We start from the raw sequence: 25,506 nt of genomic DNA on the forward strand, positions 1-25,506 counted from the left end.
GACAGATGTGTTGATGAAAGTTTTATTTTATATTAAATATATTACAATACTGAATGATTAGGAGGAAAAATAAAAGGGGGGGGGGTTGGTTTTTGCATCATCAGTCTGTACAGCATACAGGCAAAAATTAAAAAATAAAAATAAAAAAAGACAGCAACTGCAGTATTTAGATTGAACTAGTATACGAGGGAGGGGAGGGGGGGGGGGTATAAGGTTCCTGGAGCAGAGTGCCGTGTCTCTGTCAGGAGAGAGAGCTGGCAGGATGGGACCATATGGTTGAGACTGGGTGGATGGTGTGCTCCAGTACACAAATACATTCAAGTCTCTGGCCAGACAGAGACGGACATCTCTCTTGTGTGGACGTTTGCCAGAGTTGTCCTGTTGGGATCAGTCAGTCGTAGCCATGTGCGCAGGCAGATACAGCAGATATGTTGAACACAAAGATTGACAGCTGTACAATCACAGAAAAAACACTGCGTGGTCCCCATCCTTAGCGGAGAACTGCAACATCCTCAGAATTTTGTGTAGTGCAACGTCCACGACACCAAGACAAAAATGTCAGTCTTGCTGTAGCGCAGTATTATGATGTTAAAAATATTACTCAAGAGTTCTGAGATGACGCTCTCCGCAGCCTCTGGTAACCCAGAAAGATGACTGAGCAATACTTTTAAGAAGATCAGAACAAAGAACAGAGCTCTGGTAGAAGGCAAATCATGAGCCCGTTCAGATCTCATTTACAACAAAACTATTGGCACATGCCAGAGGAATGACGGCTTCTGCAGGCCCCTCGGGAACAAACGTGTTTCAAAAAACTCAACATGTCTCCATTCAAACTCATCAACACACATAATTACAATAATGCACTTAATTACTGTTTGAATAGTGGCTGTACATAATGCTGAGAAAAAGGTGAACATTACAAAGGTACTTAATAAAAAAGATACTAGTAGCAATATTAATCCGATATTGTGAAGATCATATTATCTATACAGTCCTAATGCATACATGAAATTACAAATGAACACACCGGAACAAAAACTAAACAACAGTAAAATGGCAAACAGGAAGGCCTTAAGACAACAGTTTCTACAAGGTAGAGCAATGAATTGTAACTGTACAAAGAACTTGCTTTTGGGGAGTAATACTGTATGGGATTTGTTTTCAAAACCTTAAATAGCTACACTGGCATGACATCAGTCAAAGCACAAAAACTCCCACCCTCATTTGTTTTTAAATCCTGTGACTTCCTGCCATGAATTGGCTCGACTTTGCTGATAAACAGTGTTGTCTGTGTCACACAAACCCATTAAGATAACAGCGAGAGGCGATGAGGGGAAAAAGTCTTTCAGTGACATGCTCGTTTCCCATTATGATCTCACAAATAGCCTACCAGAGAGAAATAATTTAATAGAAACTGTCATGCTGTTTGTCTTCACAAGCTCAAACAGCAAGCACTGTACAGCATAGTTAATCATTCACAAGGCTAAAATATCGCAATCGTCACAGCTAAATCCAAAATGCACGTTTCAATCACAATTTTCCAGATTCTCACCGAGTTAGTTCATCAACCACGTTCACATCGTTGACCTCTTGTTCTCACTTTCGAGCGATGAGTGACTTTATGTACTCTCACTGTGGAAATGGGAGCATGTTGCTCTCAAACTTTAGAGGAAACTAAATACATCTTAACATTATAAACGGGGAAATTTGAGTGAAAAGTGGCACATCTATAACTACACCAAACACATCTCAGTGCTTCCGTTTCACTCAGCGATGGCACATAAAACTATTTAAATTTTGCTAAATTAATACTCATGGGTAACATTCTTGAAGTGCCGCATTCAGTGTTTTTATCAATACTTCCTCAGTCATCACTGGATGTCTGCGTATTTCCTCCAGAGATGGATCAAACCAGTGCTAAGATAATATATAAAAAAAACATTTGTACATTCTGCTGTGGATGGAGAAAGCTATAGAGGTCACAGTCACACAGGAAAACCCCAGAGGGAGAAAAAAAGAACAGGACAAAAAAATAGAAACACAGACAGAAGAACGAGCGTGGAAACCTACAGAGATCTTTCTACAACACAATACAGCAGGAAGAAGAGAGGAGGAATATCTCTTTTAAAGTAAAAATTAAAGCAACAATGTACTCTGTGTGTACTGTACATATTTACACACGCACAAACAACCAAGGGGAGGAGGTGCAGGGCGGGATGGGGGTTGGGTCCGTGTCATGGGGTTGTGGGTTATAACTGGTGATATAATATGGGTTATCTATAGTGGAGAGGAAGCGTCTAAGCCTACAGAAGGTATAAAAAAAATCACTGCCCCCTCGCATGCTTTTCCATCTAGATCAGACCGCCGTTCTTCTCGTCTTTTGACCAGTAGGAGGAGGTTGCTGTTAAACAAGGTTGTCTCATGCATACAGTGTAGGAGTTACTACAGTGATTCACGTGCGTCAAAATGATCCAACAAATCCAGCGATGCAGTGTGATGCGATGCTCTCGGCTCCACTGCCCCTTTTTTCCGAGAGGAGCTCCAAACAACTTTGGGGGGGGGAGAGGGAGGACGGCGGCGTTGAAGTGAAAGTGGCGAGAGCCGAAGCTAAGGAGGGTGTGTCAAGGTTTAGGTTTTAGGGTTAAAGGGGGGTCGGAGCGGTGGGGTTTCCAGTCCCGTAGGGAGTGAGGCCAGAGCAGACAGGAACAGCTCAGTCTGAGCTCCAGCTGGTCTGGAGTGGATGTGGAGCTGGTTTCTCCGCCGGCACTCCAGTGAATGACGCCGTCTGGCAAGACAGCTACGGAGACGCTTGTACACACTAACTCACACACACCCCTGCCTATTTCCACTCCAGTGGGGGGGCTCTCTCTCTTTCTCCTTTGTTGTTTAGAGTCAATTTTGTTTCGTTTTTGTGTTTTTCATTCATAGAAAAGGAGAGTCAAGTGTAGTTCCTTAAGGTCTTTTTGCAGAGTGGGTAAGACGGCTGTTTATATTGAAGTCTCCCACAGCTGGAGAGAGAAGAAGCACAGAAAAGAGACAGGAATGAGAAAATTAACAAAAAGACATATGAAAATGTTCTGTCCTTGTACTTAAAGGAATAGGCTGGTCTTATTTTATCTTTTTATGGTGATAACAAAAAGATAAATTAACTCATCCTTGAAATCATGATCCTCATTGGCAAATATATTAATGACCTTCAGTCCTCATAGTTTTGTCTTTGTAAAGCAATGTAACACACTACACAACTTTAAGTATGAAGACTAGACATCACATATGAAACTAATCTGACTCAAGGCAAATTCAGATTACATGGTATCACCCCGATAAAGGCCCGACCTGACAGATGTGGGGCATTTAGGTGTGACAATGGGTGTCGGGCGTGACAGTGACATGTTTGTTCCATGTATCGGCCATAGTGGAAGACAACCAACATGTTCGACTGCTATGTAGGTTCTTTACCCTGGCTCTAATGATTTATGGGCATTTTTATTTCATTTGAATCAATTATTTTTTGTATTCATATTCTTATTTCATTTATATCATTTTTATTTCTCATCTCAAATTGCTTTAATGTTTACATTTGTGCTTATTAGCAGCATCAGTCATCTGTGAAGAACTAACTTGTATGAAAGATGCTTTACAAATAAAGCCAATAAATTTTGGCTGAATCACTGCAACAACTTATTACTCTATGATCATCTAATCTAATTTTCCTTCAAGATTTTAGATTTGATTAAAATAAAAATTATCTGATTGTTTTTCTGACTCTTGTAACTGTTTTTATTGATTCTTTGTTGATTGCAGTTCTGCTTGTTTGATAATAGATGTTTCTTGTTTTCAGGTCTCCCTTGACAAAGAGATCTCAATCTCAATGAGACTACCTGACTATATAAAGATGTGATTCCTACTTCGTACATTAAGACACTGAGTTCAGTGTCAGTAATAATCTGCCCTGTTTTGTGTAAAACAGTGCAGAATCTCCAATGTATTGAAAATCAGTTGTCAAGTCCAAAACAGTCTTTAAATGATGTAATATGTTCCTGATTGATACTTGCCCTGGCGCTCTGCCTGTTGGCTTTCCTCTGGTCATCAGGGAGAGGGGGCATAGGGTAAGGGTATCTCCTGCTGGATGCAATAGATCCTGTAGAGGAAGTGGGAGACTTGGCAGGGGATAGCGTCCTGGAGAAAAAAAAAAGAAGTAGTGACATTATTAAACTATTGCTTCTTATGTTCTGGTTGGTGTAGGATTAAGTTGGCCAAAGACACAGATAGTTAAATGAGGTTAGATTCAGGAAGTTGAGCTAATGTTAGATCTGTGACTTTGGGCAACATCCTCCTCTGAGCTGCTCTAATTATTCACGTTTTATTTTCCTACAGAGAGAAGTTGCTCCTAAAAGCTCCTATTGCTGTTCCCCAAAAGAAGAAACAGGTCATGTAATCTGTTAAAAAAACATAAACAAGTGTGGCCATAGCTCAGCTTTTAGGGGCAACCTCTGTACACAGCAGTACACAGTTCCCAGCAGCGGTGTAGTTTCCTGCAACTCACATGCTTCACTGTGCCGCAGCATTACTTTTTCAGCATCAAGCACCGACACATCAACGGCCCAGAATTAGCAGAAATTCACCTTTAGCCACAGTGAAGAGCATGCTACTAAATGTAACTTCTGCTGTCTGCTGAGTCAGATCAGAGTGTGTGATTTAATGAGGAATGCTGGGAGCAGTAAGTATGATGAGGTGACTTGGACAGCAGACCAGACCGGAGCTGGGAAAGAACAACAGACTGAAAGAATCAGAGGGAGACGTCCTGTCCAGTGGAACAGACACAAAAGGCCCGCCCCGTGTGCAGTGGCTTGTTTACACCACTGCTATGTGCTGACCTGAAACACCTGGATTGGTCAAAACAGTGAACAGAGTGGAGTTGTGGGTCAAATCACTGGTTCCAGAAGTATTCGTAAAAACTTTAATATTACTTAAAAAAAATTAAGCCTGCCCAGTAAATGTACTGGGCAGGCTTAATCAAAAGTTTATTTATGTTAGGTTATGTAAAAAAATGATACTGTCTGATATATTATATATTAACTGTTGTCACCTGGTAAGTGCTTGAGTGTGAGAGGCAGCAAGGAATGCGACAGCACTTTGTGACATATCACCTAACCTTGACGACACCAAAACATTTTATGTATGATTCTAGGTTTGGGACGTTTAATTTACATTTTTTACTTTCTTCATGGCCAAGGCACTTAAGATTCAAGATTCAATACTTTATTGTCATATCATGATTGATTGGACTTTATTTTAGTGAGCTCACTTAAAAACAGAAAAAGACAAAAATAGTAAAACCTCTCACTCATAAAGCACATAATACATTAAAGTATAAAACAGAAAGGTAATATCCAACCCATTTAATGATTATGTGCATGATAGTCAAGTAAGGGACCGACTGCCTGATTTGAACGTCTTGCAGGCTCTTGCCTTACAGAGCAGACAAGAGGTGATTGTCAAATAATCAATTTACTTGTTTTTGTCAAAACAGCATCATTAAGCAAAAATTAAAAGAAATGGTTGATGAAGAAACTGCTGTGTAATACAACCTCTGCTTGCATTCCTCTGATTTCATGTGTTTTTATGTACCATCTTAAATCCTTTTTAATGTAGTGTTTCTTTGTACATTCAGGCATACCAGCGCACCCATGTGCCAGTTTGTTTACCTTTTTTTTAGTGCCCCCAGGCTTCCCCTGTTAACCCCGTATTTAACGCTGATTGAACGTCACAATGCTAGGAACTATGGGTAATTTCCTCAGGCAAAGTCTGCAGAGATGCGGAATTACCGAAAGTGTGCACAAAGGGCTCAAAACGTCTGCGAGTGAGCCCTCATGCACTTGACGATTTGAGCCCTCACGGACTTAGTAGGAACGTGCCTCAAAGTCCGTGAGTGTGGACATTGGGATTGAGCCATCAAGTCAAATTAGTTTAATTTATGAAGCCCAAATTTACAGCTCACAAATTTGCCACAAGAGGGCCACAAAGAGAAATATTTAATAGGGAAAAGGAGAAACCTTTTTTTAATTTAACCTCATTCACCATGAAATGTAAATTATAGCATTTTAAAATTACCTAATAGTTGCAATCAGGAACAAAACACTGGCCCATGGTTGCTGAATTAATCCCAAAATGATTGGGAAGCCAATTACATTTAATTCATTTGGCAAATCCTTTCATCCAAACCAATAACAATAAGTGTATTTAAACTGAATGAGAATAAGGGCTAAAAAAGAAGTGTAACCCCCCGAATAAACAAGATAAAAACTGCTGTTCAATCAGAGTTCAATCACTATCGTCACATGTGACATTAGCAACTGAGTTTTAAGCTCTGTGATTGGCTGTTTTCTTAATGTGATGCTCTTTGCAACATGTGAAACTGTGCCTCTGATTTTTATATGCAGATGTTTGTACAGATGATTCCACCAGTGGGGTTTCATTAGATTTTTTTATGTGAAAATGAGAGTTAAATTTTTACTTCAGGAACCAGGACTCCACATCTCTCCACTGAACTGTTTCTATCCTTCAGTAGATGTTTTAACAAGGGGAGAGGCAGGAATGTGCTCCTGGACACAGAGAAGGTCTATAGATTACAGTTTTGATTTAATGTGTGTGCTACAGAACCAGTGTCCCATGTGCTTCCTCGTTGTTGTCGAGGAAACCTGGTCGCTCGTGTTTGTGTGCATGTAATTATCTATAGACCTTGGACGAGATCAGAGTGGTAGTTTACAGTTTGTCACAGCAGCACAGTGATGATGTCAGAGCAACGAGCAAAATGTTTGGCTCGGCAATGACACCACACTGACGCAAAGGCACGTGAGGTCACTGGGAGCGAGGCAGGGCTGACGGACAGACACGTACCGACAGAACAACACTCAACATGCAGAGGTAACAAGAGACTGTGAGGGAGAAGCAAAGAAGGGAATAAGGAGAAATTAGGAATAAAATAAATATTAATATAGTAGCACAGGCAGTAAGAGCCATTTTTTTTGCATCAATCCAATACAACAGAACGATTTGCTGAAAATAAAAATCTGCAAAGTAAAAATGCAGCTGTAAAATGAAAAATTAACGTTTTCACTGAAACTAAAAGGAAGCTATATAAAAATGTCCTTTTTTGATGCTCAGCAGCAACCCCATACAGAAACTCCAAATAACATGCCAGCTGTTGATATTACTCTCTTATTATTTACTTTTAAAACTTATGCGGATAAAGGCCAGATGTTTTTTTCTTAACTTTCCTTGACCAAACCACAAATCAAACCAAAAGTGAGGGGGTTTCTAGACAAGCATGTGGGGTACAGGACATGGGCTGAGATAATACCTAAGATATGGTCCTTGAGTGTTTCTATTCACATCTTCTACCCATTTAGTTACATCATAAAACTCTGTTTTGAAGCGAGGGGTTAAATACCTGTGGGAGGGGGAGGAGGAGGAGGAGGGGACGGGTGGGGGGTGATGGACACAACACAAGGAGGGGGAGAAGAGAGAAAAGGAAAGAAGGAAAGGAAATGAAAAGGACAGAAAATCTCCAGAAATAAGCGAGTGTTGGAGGGGGTGGGGGGGGTTGGGGTAGGGAGGAGGGAGAGAGGAAGAGGAAATATTTTAGGAAAGCAGAGCAGAGCAAAGATATCCTGAACAAACACCAAGATGCAATTGAGAAAATGGTGAGAAGATGGCAGACAGACCTGTGTGCGGTTTCAGATGAAAACAGCAACCATGAAAATCACAAACAACTGTGTCGTGTGTTACAGGCTCAGTTGCATATTGGTTACATGTCACATCATTCCAAGCAGTTCGGTTCTTGCCACTCAGTCAGTCTCATGCTTGCAATGAGAACAGGTGCACTGCAGATTACTTCATATGCCAAGACCTTCAAACCCACAAACAAACAAACAAACCGACACGGCAGGCTGGGAGGCAGCCGATGCACACTGTTCATTCACAGTCAGCAGGCAATATATATGCAAATAACTTTATTTGTTCACAAGCTCTGAGAAAAGTCAAAGAGATATTTCCTGATTTGGAGGTGCAGCAAAGCCTCACAAGCCAAACAGATTCACACTGCAGGAGACAATGTGACCGCTGTATCTTCTGAGGCTCAGTGCAACATACTCTTTACCTCTGATACTAAATCTAAAGAAAGCATTTCTTCCAGAGTTGTGTGAGTTTTTTTATGCTACACTTTTAAAGGATAAGGCTGGTAATGTCCTGTGTTTTTATTATTGGCAAAAAAAAATGTCATGAAAACATCAAAACAATAAATTCATCGTACTAACAAGTTACCTGTGTGGTCAAAGCCTGATATTACTTATTCCTCTGTATCATAGACATCAATTAATCCAAAGACTATTTTTTTAAAACTATGAACACAAGAACTTTGGTTTATTTTGAGTCAATTCCTGTCTGTAAATACTCACTAGCACACCAAATGTGTATTAATCCACGGCTGAAAATAGTCCCAAACAAATACACTATTTACTCCTGTTTGAGCAACATTTGCTAGAAACTACAGAGCCTAGCTGTTTTAGATAATTACTGAGCCTTTTTAAAAGATTAAACTACATATTTGTGACCCGTCTTTAAAGATTTATGTCTTCAGTAGGAACAAGTGGGCTTGTTGCTGAGTGCAACAGACAAGGTAGAGGAGTCAGTAAGTATTGAAAGACAGACTAACACATTGTTGGTCTTTTAATAGAATTTGTAGACAACAGTAAAAATATAGAATAACACCAGCCTTATCCTTAAGAATAAGAAAGTTTATCTCCCACTAGAGCTTGTCCTTATTGGTTGTCCCATGTTCAATGTTCATTGATCTCACAACATCACCTGCTTGCCACGAGGAACTTACTCTGTGGAGTTAGAGCGAGCACGGAACTTCTTTCCTTTCAGTTTCTTACGATTACCACTCAGATTTCCTGGTGAGAAACAGATCAAAAACATAAAGATTACATGAAGTTTATTTACCAGGGAACTCATTTTTCATACTGTAGAGAACATACAGAGTTTGAGTGGGGATTTGTGTGTTACCTTGCCATGAGTTGCTCCTCGGTCGCCCATTTTCACAGATGTCAGAGATGTGTTTGGCATCTGGGATTCTCTCACTCCATGAGTGGGACAGGCCATTAGATCTACACACACATGCACACACAGAGATACATATGCAACGGACAAAATATTGTCAGTACAACATTATCCTTCTAAACTGCTATAAATTATTTAAATGTTCTGCATCTGCTGTAAACGTGGAGACAAGGGGAAGGCTGAGATAAATGCAGTAGATGAAGACGCCATCGCAGCAGATGGCAACATTACGAGCCGTGAAACAACATCTTGACAGCTGAATGTCACATGACATGAAAAATGGAGTACTGAGTGATACATACTGCTCAATTTCTGCATCATTCTGACCATTTGCAAATTGTTCTCAGAAAGAGACATTAAGCATGATATTATACACATGAACACATATTGAGCCTGTCTACACATGTGACTCAGAGAACACCTCACAGGTACTACTCACACACACACACAATTGCCAGTGAATGAATGAATGAATGAATGATGATGAGATGGCAGACCTGAAGCCAAACAGTGAGATGTTCTGAGAAATGGATGGGATGGAGGGAGTGAAGGACAGGGTGCAAATCTGCAGGTGCGACAGGCAGGCTGACCTCTTCTTGGAGCTGCAGCCAGAGTTTGTGCTGACGCCAGGCGGCATGTCACTGTAAAATGAGTCTGCATCCCCAGGCTTTGTTACATAGTCACCTGGAGGCATTTGCCTGGAAATACAGAAGAAGGCTTTTAGGTAAATACTCACCTTCACATTATCATCATCATCAATTTATGACATTCAGTGAAATACATTTAGTTTTATTTTGTGATTATGCAATTTACTTTTTTCGCTGGAACATTTTGTTTTCAACCTGCCTTGTTGTGAATGTCGACCTCAGTGATCGACTCACCAAAAACAAATGTGAGCTTCCTGTCAGTAAGAAGAAACTTGAACTTGTGTCACTTTTTAATGATGTCTTTTTCAATGTTCATTTATTCAACTACTGTAAAAAATACTTGTACTTTGCTGGGGTATTTCCATTTTATTCAACTTTGTACTTCACTACATCTCAAATGGAATTACTGGACTTTTTACTCCACTACAATTATTTGACAGCTTTACTACTGTTGTTAATTTGCAGATTAAGATTTTTTATACAAACACATATGATCAGCCTTTAAAATATGATGATTTGTTATAGACTTAAGTACTCTGCAGTATATAAAGTAGTACAAATTGTACTATCCTCTGGTGTTTATGATCTCAGTGTCTGTTTTTTTTGCTGTTTGTTATTTTATTTTATTTTTTTTCTGTAAAGCACTTTCTACCTTTGTTAATAAAGCTATATAAATAAAGTATTTTATATATATGGCCAACTACAACAGTTAGATGCTGCTTACACGTTCATATATCTGTAATAATAATCCAATTATGTAATATATAAAATAGTATAACACTCTGAATGAGGCCATTTTTTTTAGCTCCAGCATCTCATCTGAGTCTGGTACCGGGTGAGTGGTGTATTTTTCTTTATTAATGATATTACTTATGAAATTTTCCTTATGTAAAATGTTCTAATTCTTGTTACAGAGTAAATTTGCAGGATCTGAGTCCTTCTTCCAACACTGGTCTTTTTGCAGGGCAAAGAGGATATTTTCTCCCTTGATATATTACCACAGCTGATTTGCAATGCAAATGCAAATGCAAAATGTGAAAGAGATCCGTTGCAATCAAAGCCTAACGATTATTAACCACATTCTTTGTTTTATGCAAAAATAAAAACCTTTGTGTATAAAAAATAAAGAGAAAAACATTGTTGAGAGAACAAAAACACGCTAAAACACATCATAGCTCTGTCGTGTAAATCAACAAAAAAATGCAACACATGAAAATAGCCTTAAAGTGAGCAAACCGGCAGAATCTTCGATGAACCTCTGACTCGACGTAGCATCTCTGCTTGTAGCTCCTGTGAAGAGGAGTAAGAGTATCGTCATGAGGGTCCATCAGTGATATAACTTTTGTCAACATGAACCATCACACATGCAGGCTACTGGGACACTCACTTGTAGCACCAGGCTGTAACAGCCAGTATGAGGGCGAGGAAGAGGATGGAGCCTACGATGGCCCCGACGATGATGTTGGTACTGGTGATACCTGAGACACAGGGATAGGGAAGAGGAGAGGAGAAGGAGGAGGGAGGCCAAGCGTGTGTTAATTGCAAGTGTTTCTTTAGTTTCCTGAATAACGTGGACACATGGGGACACACAAACCACAAATCACTGCAGCTGAACACAAAAACACAGTACACTTAGCAAGGAAAGTGTAAAAGGAGAACAAAGGGGAATCAACTGAACTGCTGTCACCCTTCAGCACTACTCTGAGGGGAACTTACACGTGTATTGGGTTCCCATTCAGGTTAACATTAAAAACATCTCATCTTTTAACTCAGTAATGGTCAGAATTAACCGACCGAGGTGAGCTGAAGTTCGGGTGAGAGAGGAAAAGGACCAGGAAATGACATCAAAGACAGGGCAAATACAATGAAAAGGAACTCAAATCTGACCTCAAGTCACTCCGTCAAAGACATCGGCCTGTCGACAAAGAATGAGTGTGAAAATAATGACAAACAAAAAGAATGACATGCATGGTTCAGTGAGTACAAATGCAGCTGGTTATAATGAGCAGACATGAACTCAACACAGAAGCTGAAATAAAGAGAAATGCAATGAACAATTTAACAAAAAGAAAAATAAACCCAAACAAAAGCATGAAATATTTAACATATTAACATTTGTGAATGGATCGGTGGAGTGAAAGAAATACAGTGGGATGGAAAGAGTAGAGAAGAAGAATAAATGGACAGAAATGAGAGGAAATGGGACATAGAGAGAGGTATAGACAGAGGCAGTGAGTAGTGAGAGCGTTAACAGCTCTACCTGAGACTGCGGCAGTGGGTCCCACCACCAGATAACTGAGAGGAGATGTGGAGTTACAATCTTCTCCTGCCCAGCCCAGGTAACACACACACTTCAGCTCATTACTGCACACCTGCAGCAAGAAAATAAAAAAAGAAGAGTTAAAAACATTTGGTTTTGGTTCTGGCCCATAAGTGTAAAGTCTCAGATTTAAGAGGGAGACCACCAACTGCATGTAAAATATATAGATGTCCAACATTTTATGCTGATAATCAGTGTCTTTAAATCGGAAAATTAGGCCACTGTAGAAAAAATGAACAAAAATAGAAATACTTTGCTTGTAAAAGATGATTAAAATGGAAAATCCATTTGGAGTTGTCTTCATAGTCTGGAAAAAAACACTACAAATGTGGCCCAGAACACACTCACATGACGAACTGTCTGACCCTTCATAGTATCCCATCATAATTAGTCTCTGAACCACAAATCTATTTTTCATTCATAAATACCTCATTGGTCATTAATAAATGGATGATTTATTTTTAATGAAGCTTTCAGAAAGCAGAGTATATTCTTTAGGTTTTACGGCTATTGTTTATGGAGAAAATACACTCATCATCACACTATATGATGGTCCCATGTTACCAACATAACAGTCATTATGATTAAAATGAAATTTATTGAATGTGAAGAATTCAGCAACATTTCTGAATGGTGATTTCTGAGTGAATAAGGGTCAAATTTTGCTCTACAGTATGTACAAAAATGTGTATCAGCTGGAAAAAAATAAAAAAGTTGAAATATTTCCATTTTTGCATATTCACTTTAGTAAAAGTGATAAAAAATTTCAGGCAAAAATAACGGTGTTTAAGGTGTTTGTACTGCTGTCAAATGTGAAAATGGGTCAAATTTGATCTAAACAATATGTAAGGATTAAAATTTAATTTTGTCCAAAGATAATCAACCTTTTGTTCATTTGTTCATCTAATTATCCAACTTGCATAGAAATATGTGACAGAATAGCCCCTATAAATCTTGACAAGCCAATATATTAAAAAATAAAAATAACAACAATGTTCAAGCTTCAGCTAAATGCCTATAATGTGTGTGTGTGTCTGTGTTTGTGTGTGGATGCGCTCTATCTTTGTACCCCGTGTCCGGAGCAGATGGTCTTGTCTGTGGTCCCGGGGCAGGTGCTGAAGTTGAACTGATGGACGGGGAGACATTTGTGATTGAAACAGATTCGGTCTGTCCCGCAGGCCGTCCCGTCCTCAACGTAACCCAGGTCAGTGTCTCCATCGATCAGCACATGTGCACCGCTGCCACACAAACAAGACTGAGTCACTCACACAGCTTTTAATAATGGTTAAAATAATGCTGAACAGTACATATGAGCACATATTATCTTGTCATAGTATATCTACAAAGCTGTGACACTATATGAAAAGAAAAACAAGTTGCAACATTTATTCATTCATGTATCATCAATTGACTTTGTTGGGATGTAATTTATTTTAGCTACTGTCCATGTATGTATTTGTCTATAAATGATTACTTATATACTCCAGAGTCATGTTGCATTATGAGTCACTGAGACTACTATGAATGGTGAGTTTGGCCTGTTCCCCCTTGATCTTGAGGGAATGAAACTAAAACTTGATGATGTTTTAGACAACAGACAAAAATAATATCCTTTCAAACCTTATTATAGTTGATGTGTGCTGATGTTAAATCATACTTTGTGGCTAGTTGTGTAGATTCAAGGTACATCACTTTCTCTTTTTCGTCTTATTTTAGGCTGTTGGTTGGGCTTTCTGAGTGTTTGTTTTTCTCAACAATGTGGGTCAGCAATGAGCGAGTGTGTACCTGCAGTCTAGAGAAGCACTGTGCCGGGCTACAGAGAAAGAGGTCAGCCCTCCCTGCAGTTCTCCCAGTCGTGGGGCAGGTGAGATGTTGGAGCACAGCAGGTACCCACAATGAACATCCCTGAAACACAAAGGTGCAACTAAAGACCACAGTCGAGGAGAATAACTCAGAACTGCACAGCTTCCAGTCACAGAGAGGATTTTCTTACTGTTTGTTACACTGGATCCACGTGTCCTTGTCCCTCCCACAGTTGCCCTTCTCTGTGCCCTCAATGTTGAGCTTCTCGTAACAGAATTTGTCAGCTGCTGTTGCCTCTGAAAGAAATACGACCAAAAGTTATAGACTGCAATAGACGTCTTATGTACCAATTATGCTATTTCTGGAAGATCTGCTTAGTTTGTAGAGATGGATGTGAACTGACAAAAACTATTTCCAGCTTTGTTAATACAAAATTTATTTAACTTACTCTCTCCCCATATGTACTTGCACTGTCTGTCTTTGGTTTTGCACCTTCCATTAAAGCAGCGACCCTGAAGAGAGAAATAAAATGTCTCTTACAAAAAGTGTCAAAAATGTCACCTGTGAAGAAATGAAAATACTGCAAGATCTAATAAAACTGTCACCTGGTCCTTTTCACACGTGTAGCCATCCATCTTATGCACGTTTGGTGGACACTGCAACAAAACAAAACACAGAAAACAAGATTCAAAACTACTGTCGTATGATTCTTAATATTCATATATGTCTTTAGCTCTGGTTGCAGGAAAACTGTGTGAGGGAAGCTCATGTTACCTGGCTGGAGTTTCCTGTGCAGTTTTCTGGGATGTCACAGTCATTCACTGCGTCTCGGCACACGACTCCCATGAACTCCATCTGCAGGAACATAAAATAAACATCAAGCAGGCTGTGAGTGTTTGTGATTAGATGTTGTGTCAGAGGATCAGGGCCACAATCAGGAGTTCACCCCTTCTCTTGACACCCCACACCTTCATCTATAATAAACATTTTTATCTTCACATACACGACTAAAACACACCAACATTCATTTATCCATTAATTATGAAGCATAGTACAGCCATTATGTAGGATTTAATAATGTTAAAAGACTGTTTCAACCAAACTTAACCAAACCAAATGACAATTTAGATGTATTTTACACAGCAGCATCTCTATCACAATGTACAAGTTTTCTTTGTTTGTGATTTCATGCAAAGACTGACATTAAAGGACATCCAAGTGAAAATGACAACTGAAAGACTACAAAACACTTCAGGTGCCAATCCCTCTGTTTGACTATTTTACCCGATATGGCACCCCGGCAGCAGACGGAAGGAGTAGCGGTGAATGTTTACCTGGCAGTTATTGCAGCAGAGGCCGTTGCTGCACTTGGATCCTTGGGTCAGGGTGCATTTTTTACAGCAGTTGTCTCCCTCTCTGGTGCACTCCTACAGGACAGACAGACAGAAACTGCTCTTAGTTGTTTTCTTCATCTGTGCAACTGGTTGTTTGCTGACTGATTTAAAGGATAGGGTCACAAGTCTGTCCTAAAACAACAGTCAGGTGCCCAAATGACAAATTACATGTTTTTCTTACTATGATCATTCCTCCTGTTCATACTGGCCATTAAGAGATCTCTTCATAATACACTTTCAACGTAAGTAATGGGGGACAAAATCAACAGCCCTCCTTCTATACAACCATAAATTTAAATTTTGAAGCTAATATGATGCTTCAGCCGTCCAAATTAGTCAAATCAAGTCAATATCTTTCAAAGTTACTGTCATTTTAGTGCCAAATTCCCTCTTTTTGTTACCATCCTTCCACTGCAACTGAAAAGGAAAACACAGTCCATCGAGAGACAAAGAGGGAGATTTTTACTAAAAAGACTATAAATGTGGAAGATGCCTGAAGCCTCATATTTCTTCAGATAAACTTTTAAATACATTTTTGCACAGAAGGAGGCTTGTGGATTTTGTCCCCCATCACTTACATTTTAACAGCATTTGGAGGGGATCTTCTAATGGCCAGTATGAGAAGGTGGAATGATTGCAACAAGAAAAACCTGTTTCAATGATCATTTGGAGACCTGACTGTTGTTTTAAGACAGACTTGAAAATTTGTGACCCTGTCCTTTAAAGTAAGTTATTTTTATACAATCTATTTGAACAGAAGTCTCTCTAGACAAACTCTATAATCATACAATAACTGTTAAAACTGCACACTGCTGCAGCTCTTTGATTTCTCTGATGATTTCTTCATTAGTTCAAATCACCTCTTATTAGACAAAGTCTGACATAGCAAGTGGTTTTGTTGCTGGGTAATTAGCACATTACTTTGACCTTGGATGATTATCAAATTAACCCCTTAGAGTACATCACCCTATTAGCATCCATCGACAGTAACTCACCGCTGGGCTGCCACAGTCACACTCCTCTCCTGGCTCCACAAAGCCGTTACCACATACTGGGGGGTCCAACAGCTGAGGGTAAAAAAAAAGGCAAAATTAACATTCAAACTACAGAGGAGATATGTGTGTTTATCTATCTGTGTGTGTATGTGTGTGTGTTTTGCATACTTTCAAAGGCTTATTGAACAGACAGGCTCCTCCACCACTGTTCAGGAAGTTATGGTACTCCTCCACGTTGCAGTCGGAGAACCTCTTGGGCAGGTAGAAGCTGTTCAACACAACCGCAGCATATTATGTAGCCGTTACCGTGGCTACAGTACAGACAGCATCCTCAGACAACACTGGGTGAGAGGGGGTTTGCTCCCGAAACACATTATAGGACAAAACATTTAGCAACTGGTGTGAAAGAAAAAATAATTTAAGCCACACCAATTGACTTTTTCATATGCTCGTACAGAATTACACACTCATTTATACCTGAAATTGTTACAGTCAGTAGTAAAAACAAGTAAATGGCAGGTTTGTCATATATTATGAAGTTTGCATTTCTTACCAAAGACCTCATACCATAAATATGTGAAGTTTTGTCACAGGGTTACTATACTCACAGTTCAGAGGAGATCCTTAGTATAACACGTGGGTCGATATACAGTATAGCTAAGATTGTGAAATGTGTACAAAGATACAGGATGTAAATGGATTCCAAGATGCATTTATGAATATAGTGTTCCTGGAAATGAACCTGATTATTGTGGATGATTCTCATTTGAACAGTTATTGCATTATCATTTGGTATTGTTTCCCTGAAATGATCACATTTATTTTTAACAAGTTTTCATTGATGTTCAGAGCAGAAATCAAGCTCTTTATCTTCTGCTGCACTATCAGGATTATCCTGCTAGAGTGGCTCTGATAGTGTGGCTCATCAGTAGACAATGCAATAACAGACAGACGGACTCACTGAGAGCTCAGCCAGAGGGAGTCAGAGGATGTGAGAGGTTGTCGCTATTTGATATGTCATGTGACTAAATGAAGCCACCTATGGAGATGATGGTAGTATAAGGAATGAGTCTTAAATGATGGATGAAGTACACTACAATATTTCAAAAAGATTTCCTGTACTTATCTAGTTTGCATTTAAAACCCAGTTTTTAAAATTTGTGCCAAGGCTGCATCTTGTCAAAATCTTGTAGTGTTCATCCCCCTTTAAACAGTAATAAGGGGTGGAACAAAGATCAAATGTGCTTAAATGATTCATTGGTCACCAGAAGAACAATAGTTTTAACAGTGTGACTAACATTATTATTCAGCTGTGAAAAAGTACAAGAGAGGGGTCAAAATATGTATTCCAAAAGATTAAAACACAAATACTACTGTATTTATTTACCTGCTGTAAAATAAGATTTATTATCTATGTATTTATAAAGTATATGAGGGGCCTCATGAATCCAGAAATTATTCACTCATTCATTCACAGTCAGCTATCACCACCTAGTGGTACTAAGCGGACATTGCAGTGTCTACAAAATCACAATTATTCACTTGTTTCTGCAACAATGCTGAACTGTGCAGGATGTTTCATGTCTTTGTGTCTTTGTTACATTTCACATGATTCAAATTCATTAGATTATATTTGTTTCACCCTTTAAAATACATATTTTGTTGGTTTGTTCATGGCAACATCCATCCTTTCATAAGAGGAAAACAGAAAGGAAAGAAAAGTAACAATTGCAAAATCCTAACTCGACCTTAACGCATGTTAATTGTGCATCTCTTTTCTGTAAGAACTGTGCCATCTGTTAAGTTCATGTTAGGTATAGTTAGGATTTAAGATGTCCATAAGAAGCAACCGCACACCATGCACACACATGTACTGTGTAGAAATAGGCGCATGTACACAAACAGCAGATCCTCACACATACACACACAGACTAACACACACAGTAGATAAATCCTGTGAAAATAATGCGAGAAGTTTAGTCAGGTTAGGTTGATCAGACATGCAGGTGCTGGGGGGATAAAAAAGAAACTTCCGTCAATGGTAATGACTGAGGTCGCTCATTGAATACAAGTGTCTGAAATACCATTGACTTGATTTTTAGAGAGAACAGATCGGGGCCGGGTCCATTAACAGAAGACAGGGTCATAAGACTGCAGCGTCACCTGTCCTCTGTCATATGACCTCGTGACATTATAGCGGGTTTATTGTGGTAACCCAATAGAGCAGGATCTGGACGTGTTGGGACTGGAGTGTTAGGGGAGTGTGCTGCAGTTACAAGGAAATGAGGTAGACAAATATTGGCCTAAAATGAGAATGACATTGCAGACTGTATCAATCGGTTAAACATGAACAAAAAGAAGTGATGAAAAGTCCCGACTTTCAAAGGGCAGGAGTGAGAAGGAGCCTATTGTCAATAATCAAATCAATAAAGGTTCAAGTTGATCAGCCGGTGACTTCGGCCAGAAAGTAAACAATATACATAAAGTATGTGTGAAATCGTACAAAATGATGATGAAAAATACAGCCAGTGTGTAACAAAGGGACATCAAACTGTATTTGTTCATATCATTTGCGTAAAAAGAGAAGCTGGGGCCACAGCGGCTGTAGTGCTGTCGGATGAAATGGGAAAGGTTGTGATGACTGACAACCCTTCTTCCAAGGCAGCCAGCTGGTTCAAAACCGCACAGGCAACGTTCTAGCCAAGCTTCTGCTCACCTGCTGTCCCATTCGGGATAGAGGGGAAACGCAAGAAGTATTTAAGAAGAGGGGTACACACACAAACACACATCACAGAGCCTCTCACACGACACTCACAGTCACATCTGCACGCTCGCAGTGACACACTGCCAAGCAAGCTTCCACGGTATATATAATACACTGCAGACATGTAAACAGACATATTCTAAGACAAACACGGTCATGACTATGAGTACTGTATGAATCTGACAACACAAAACATACACAGACTGATTTATCACGTCATATCTAATCTTAGCAGATTACATAACACAGTGCTGCTGAAAGAATCTGGTCTGACTCCTAGTGGTGAATTATCAAACTACAATAACACATCATTGGATGGGAATTGTAAATATTGTCACAATATTTACACTAATAAATGTATATAATCTAGTGCAACAAACATTTAGTTTATTCAGTTTATAGAGATTATATGTGCTTCAAAATACTTTGGAAAATATGCTCTGGTTAAATTTATTAGTTTGATTATGTGCAACAATTTAAAACGTAAATAACCACTTGAGGGATTATGAGGATTATTATGGGATTATTCATAGTTCAAGATGTTGTGGTTATAATTTGCTGGGAAAACTGTTGTGTCACCTGCATCTGTTAGTGATGATTGTTGTGGCTTTAAGGAGGAAATGTAAATCAAATGTAACTTACCCAACATCATCCATGATACAGCCGGACCAACGATCGTCACATTTACACTCGCCTGGAAAAAAAAAAACACATTGAAATGTTTCCGTCACACAGAAAGGAGGCTTGTGTTAGAAAAGTGATGAATAAAGAACTCATGAAGTTTTAACTGTGTACCATTGAGGATCCTCTTCTTGTCAGAGAAGATGCCGATGTTCTGTCCAAGAGACTGAGCCAGAGTTATGGCCATCTCATCTGTTTTCCCGTACTGATGGAGAGACAGACAGACAGACAGCAAGGAGGTAAACAGAAGGAGACAGAGTAAACAGAATATTGGATTAGTCTGGAGAGAAAAGAAATGATGGCATTTCACCTGAAAGTACAAACACCCAGAAAGACACTAAATGGCAACAAAACCAAAGCTACAGTTTTTAAGAAAAATGAATCTACAGTATAGAAGTAGGATTAGAAAATGAAAATATGCCTCATACAGTGTGGTAGGTGCATCTGAGCAGTGGTGCTTCATGTACTGTAGGTTTGAAATTACTGAGAGATAAAGATTAAAGGACCACATAGATGTAATTAGAGCTAAAGCTACTAATTGATTAATCAATTAGTCATTGCAGATAATTAGTCGGCAACTATTGATACATTCAATTAATTGATCTTTTCACTTTTTGCTAGCAAAAATGCCAAAATTCATTGTTTGCAGCATCTTAGCTGTTGAGATTTGCTGCTTTTCTTTGTCGTATGTGATCATAAACTGTATATGTTTGATTTTAGACTGTTGGTCGGACAAATAAAGCAATTTGAAGACATCACCTTAGGCATTAGGAAGTATGACAAACGATTAATACAAAAAATAATTGAAAGTTTGATCAATGCTGAAAATAATCGTTAGTTACATCCACAGATGTAATTCATGTGTGAAGGACAACGTTTGGTGAGTGTTCAGTTTTGAAGTTTTGTAAAATCTGTAATCATCCATTGGTGGTTCAAGTCTTACCTCATTGACTCCCCCTCCTTTAGTGAGGGAGCAAACTCCTCCCATATAGGAAGCTCCTCCCCAGCTGCTATGAAAACGATTCCCTCTGATAAAAAGAGAAAACGATGTGTTTAATAAAAGCTGTTGAGCACCAGGTACGCATGAAAATCACTTTTTTAAATATGCAGACTCACGAGAAGAGGTGAACAGAATCGCATTTCTCCTTGATGAAGTCTTTCCGATATTTCATGAACTCCTTTAGGGTCACCATGGGGTCGTCGTCGATGTTGAACTTGTTGTCGGCTGACCAGGTTTCCATGGCGACCAGCACAATGCGAGTATTAAGCTGCTCCTTGAAAATCTGGGGGAATCAAAGTAAGTTATCTTTTAAAACTTCAAGTTCAAAGTCTTTGTGTGACTGAAAGTGCCAAAATGCCAGATGACACTGACCGATATTAAAACTGACTGGCATGTTTTATATTCATCAACATCTCCAGCTGTTTATTATGACAGCAGCAGTCAAGCAGTCAGTGTGGTAAGAATGATCAGTATAATCCTGCCGTCAGACAGCAGCACATTACAGGCGGCTAGACAGAGTCAACAAGGGTAACAGTCTGAAGGACACAGTGGGAGCATCCTGGATAGCAAATAATAATGTTTGCTCTTATAAAATGTAAATCTATCAGGGCTCCGGACCAGACAAACACTGGCAAAGAGAGGAAGAGAAAAGCCTCTTTGTTTAAGCTGAATACCAACAGACTCAAGACAAAGCTGACAGAGCAGACAGGGAGAGTCAGTACAGTATGTGCACAGCTCAATCCCAGTTTGATTTGCTTCTACCTCCTAACTGGAAGTGCAGGTGTCAGATAATAGAGGAAACATCATATTCATTTTCAGTCAGGGACTAATAGTTTGACAAAAAGCCTTAAGTCATTAGAAGACAACTGAGAAAATTCCATCCATGAGATGCTGTTGAAAACCCACTGAAATGCTAGTAAGTGGGCCTTTAAAACTTTTTTTTTGCATATATCTGATTTGTCTTATAACCATATATGCACACATCAATCAATCAAAAGGGACTGTACCATCCACTTTACAGTACAGGCTGGTGGTTAAGTGGATGTCATCCCACAGGACTCTCCTGACAGAGACTTGGCTCTCTTTGGATGCTCAGAGGACTCTTTAACTCTCCCTCATACATACAAATATCTCTGCTGATGGGCATTGTACGAGCTTCTGTTATCCACATGAAGAAAGTGTGTTTTTATCTTATTTGTGATGGGTTGCAAGTAACAATCACATGTAGATGATATGTACTGTTATGATGCTTTGTGTCCTTGATACATGGTTAAGATGAACTACTTTCAGTTACTGTTATCTCTCTCCTCTGGTGTGTTTGTGTGTGTGTGTGAGCGCATGTGTGTGTATGTTTAGGTTGGGTTTCGGGTATTGATTTTTGTGTGGCTTATATGTCGATATGAAAAATCTGTCAATACAAATAATATTTTAAAAAGTGCACAATACACAGTAACCTAACAGCTGAATGAGTATATATGAGTATATATGAGTATATATCAGTATCAGTATCAATGCTCATGGCACTGATATAATATATGTTATACTTTTGTCTATATAACTTATATACTGTAACTTATAGGTAATTTATGTAATATTTACCACACAAGTTGCCACTGTGTATGTGGCTTCAGTGCCGAGGCAGCACGACACACTCTGGGAAAAAAAGGCAACTCTACTCGTACATGGAAATCGATGAGTGCTTCCTAAAGAGACTCTGCTTCATATGATCGCTTTCAAGGGCATGACAGAAAGTATGACCTTTCTCTAGCTTCAACCAGCCTATCAGCTTACAGACATGACCCTGTAGCAGGTCAGATTTCGGTAACACAGCGCACAGATGTGGCCACAAATAATCAAACATTGAAATATCTGCCTCAGTGCTGTTAGGATGCCACTGCTGCTTCAGTCCTCCGAAACCTGAAAACTCATGACTGGCTGGTTAATGGCTGCTGGTGGCAGATTATGAGCCAGCAGAGGTTTTAAATGGAGAGAGTGAGGTTGGTTAAATGAGAAATCAGTGCAGTGTGCGCTCAGCTGCAATACCTGGGAGTGCTTGTGGCAAGCTTTCCAAGAAGAGGATCAATACAATTCTTACCATGTCAGCCATATTGACCACTGACTTAGCATAGTTATTCGTGTGCCCAACGGAAAGCCGATGCTTCTTGTACTGGAGAGAGAGAGACAGAGACACACAAGGGATGGAGAGGAAATGAATAAAAATGTAATCCATTATCTGGAACAAATTAATTTTAAGCTAGCTAAATGTATAAAAGGACTGAATGCCTGCACCTTAGATTTATTCCAAATATCATCTTTATTGTGTATAAAAAGTGGATCTTAGTCAGGCGTTTGGATCAAAACCGTCTGTGTTATGCACAATAAAGGCAGTATCTGGAATGCCTCAAGAGTGCATGTATAGTGTTGACTCTCGGCTTGCACTAAGCTCTCAGCAATTTAAAGGATAAGTCTGGTGATATTATATAGTTTTCTTTTTTTAATCAACAAATCCTGTGAAAAGACCCAAACCAGCAATGAACTGATCCTACAAGCAAGTCTGTGCAGGATATAGCTTATCCCTCTGTGACATAAACCTCTTCTGTTGTACAAAAACTATTAAAAAAACAAAAACACATGAATGAGCCACACCACTGGACTAAGAGACAAGTTCTTTGATTACAAAAATCATGGACTCTGTAGTTTATTTTGAGTCTGTCCTGTACTACACACCGTCCTGCTGCCATAAGTAACTCAGCAGTGTACCAAATCCACTGCTGAAAATAGATCCAACACATGCTCTATTTACTCCAGTTTGACTAGCGTTTACTAAAAACTATAATGCCTTGCTGTTTTCAGAAATTGTTTAGACTTTTAAAAAAAGGAAAGTTTATATTTGTGATGTATTTTTGCAAATTTATATCTTAAGTCGGAACAAACATGCTTGTAAAATATTGAGAGACGGACCAACTCATTGTTGGTTTTGGTACTTCATGGGATTTGTTGACAATAGGGAAAATATTTAATAATGCCAGCCTTATCCTTTCAATATACTGTATATGTTTGTAATATAAAATCATCAAGTACAGTGAATCCTATCATAATGATGGAATACAGGAGATCTTTTTGGGAAAATGTGCAGCTGTAGCCATACATTTAAGTTAGGATTGAAAGATTTGAGGACAGAAGGCTGGTATTTGAAGGCGCAGGCAACATAAACATAAACACATTTCTAGCTTCAGAATAATGTTAATATAAGACAGCTATGATTTTATAGTGTACAGTCTATCATAACTGTACATCTAATTAAAAGCTTACCATCAAATGGTCATTGATCACCATCAACTCAATGTATTTGGTCTCATCTTCTACACTTCGTGACACATGTGGAGCCTGAGAAAAACACAACAGTTTGCCAGTTCAATCACATAAACAGTTTTCCTAAACCAAGACTTTTCAACATCAACAGGAATTTCAAAACAACACACAGAGTAAGCACAAGGATCAACTCATGTCTCATAAGACACCAAGAAAAGAAACGACAAATCAATAAGGATGAACTTTGCAAAGCTGAACGAGATTTGACTGTTCTCCAAATTCCAAATAAAGATGAGAGCAGCTCTCAGGGCTGAGAGACCGACAGCTGCAGACATCTGACTGTGTCTGAGAAAAGATGATGCTGGAAGCAGCCTCTACTCATAACATAAATATTTCATGAAAAAGAAGGAGAGGAGAGGAAGAGGAGAGAAAAAAGGTGGAGAGCTGTTGTGTGGGAGGAGAGTGAGGAAACAGTGCTCTGTCTTTAGCTTTGTGAATTAACATAATACATATGGGTGGGAAACAGCATAATCAGGTTTAGACAAACAGCATCCAGAACATAATTATCTTGCACTCACACAAACACTCATATGCATTATACAAGTGAAGTCAACAATGAGTGCATCAGCATTCCTCTGCTAACAATGATGATTTTGCAACAAATATACCTGCAGAGGGGTCATACCTGTCTCTTTTTTCTTCTGTGAACAACTTTCGACCCAGGAAATGGAGGGCTGGGAAAAGGCGGCTCTGGAAGATCACCTAGGAATTTAATGCTATCAGTATTCAAGCACAGTGTCAACCCAGAACAGTCAGACACATTTTTCTATGAGTATCACGAACACATGTATGACTTTCACTTCCTCTATTAATAATTCTACTCATGTTTTTAGCCATAATCTTACCATTGAGGAGATCATGAAGTCCCTCTTGCCCTCCAGATTTGTAAATCATGTGAATGTTCACATCTCCCTGAAAGACAAAAAAAAAGAGAAGGAAACAGTGTCATTACATAACTTAGAAATTGAATTAAATGAACCAGTGCAGCCAACACAGCTAAATGTCTGATATGAGGACCTTTTCTTTACTTTCTCTATGTTGAACATAAAGGCACATCGCCCTTGCAACATCTTAGAACGAAGGTAAATGAGTTCAAGCTCCCACGGAGAACGGTACGGTACTGACAATTTTATTAATATTTCACACACATACACACCCTTCAAAGCCGTATTTATATCTGTCAAACTCACTGCAATGAAGCTGACAAAGAGCACCTGAAAGAATCATTAGGTGAGTCACTGGACAGAAGCACATAATGTCAAAAGAAAAGTACATGCCTGCACTAAAATTGCTCATATGGTTGCTATGAAAGAAAGCAAGTGGGTTAAAGAGGGTTTGGACAGAATATAAGTTGACCCCAGTAGCCTAATAAAACACTTTGCTGCTTATAAATCTGCATGCTGTGTG

General features: G+C 39.1%; 1 protein-coding gene across 2 annotated transcripts in view; it reads right to left on the reverse strand.

Annotated features, from left to right (window-relative positions):
• Positions 1 to 71: 71 nt before the first annotated feature.
• adam22 (ADAM metallopeptidase domain 22) overlaps positions 72 to 25,506 on the reverse strand; it is a 69,560-nt gene continuing 44,125 nt past the window's right edge. Inside the window, exons 7-31 of one of the 2 annotated variants that reach the window (XM_042423942.1) lie at positions 24,945 to 25,011; positions 24,725 to 24,801; positions 24,040 to 24,114; positions 22,823 to 22,894; positions 20,844 to 21,010; positions 20,671 to 20,755; positions 19,842 to 19,932; positions 19,689 to 19,740; positions 16,451 to 16,550; positions 16,283 to 16,354; positions 15,228 to 15,320; positions 14,668 to 14,748; positions 14,499 to 14,549; positions 14,342 to 14,405; positions 14,084 to 14,189; positions 13,876 to 13,995; positions 13,160 to 13,328; positions 12,031 to 12,142; positions 11,158 to 11,248; positions 11,007 to 11,060; positions 9,714 to 9,821; positions 9,070 to 9,170; positions 8,891 to 8,957; positions 4,056 to 4,179; positions 72 to 3,008 (exon numbers count right to left, since the gene is read on the reverse strand). In XM_042423942.1, the coding sequence (XP_042279876.1) occupies positions 2,988 to 3,008; positions 4,056 to 4,179; positions 8,891 to 8,957; positions 9,070 to 9,170; positions 9,714 to 9,821; positions 11,007 to 11,060; positions 11,158 to 11,248; positions 12,031 to 12,142; positions 13,160 to 13,328; positions 13,876 to 13,995; positions 14,084 to 14,189; positions 14,342 to 14,405; positions 14,499 to 14,549; positions 14,668 to 14,748; positions 15,228 to 15,320; positions 16,283 to 16,354; positions 16,451 to 16,550; positions 19,689 to 19,740; positions 19,842 to 19,932; positions 20,671 to 20,755; positions 20,844 to 21,010; positions 22,823 to 22,894; positions 24,040 to 24,114; positions 24,725 to 24,801; positions 24,945 to 25,011 (2,220 nt within the window). In that variant the 3' untranslated portion in view covers positions 72 to 2,987. Of the gene's footprint in view, positions 3,009 to 4,055; positions 4,180 to 8,890; positions 8,958 to 9,069; positions 9,171 to 9,620; positions 9,822 to 11,006; positions 11,061 to 11,157; positions 11,249 to 12,030; positions 12,143 to 13,159; positions 13,329 to 13,875; positions 13,996 to 14,083; positions 14,190 to 14,341; positions 14,406 to 14,498; positions 14,550 to 14,667; positions 14,749 to 15,227; positions 15,321 to 16,282; positions 16,355 to 16,450; positions 16,551 to 19,688; positions 19,741 to 19,841; positions 19,933 to 20,670; positions 20,756 to 20,843; positions 21,011 to 22,822; positions 22,895 to 24,039; positions 24,115 to 24,724; positions 24,802 to 24,944; positions 25,012 to 25,506 lie in introns of both variants that reach the window. The other variant, XM_042423941.1, reaches the window with a different exon arrangement.

The sequence above is a fragment of the Thunnus maccoyii genome, chromosome 10 (assembly GCF_910596095.1).
Source record: "Thunnus maccoyii chromosome 10, fThuMac1.1, whole genome shotgun sequence".
In the NCBI taxonomy this organism is placed as follows: Eukaryota; Metazoa; Chordata; class Actinopteri; order Scombriformes; family Scombridae; genus Thunnus; species Thunnus maccoyii.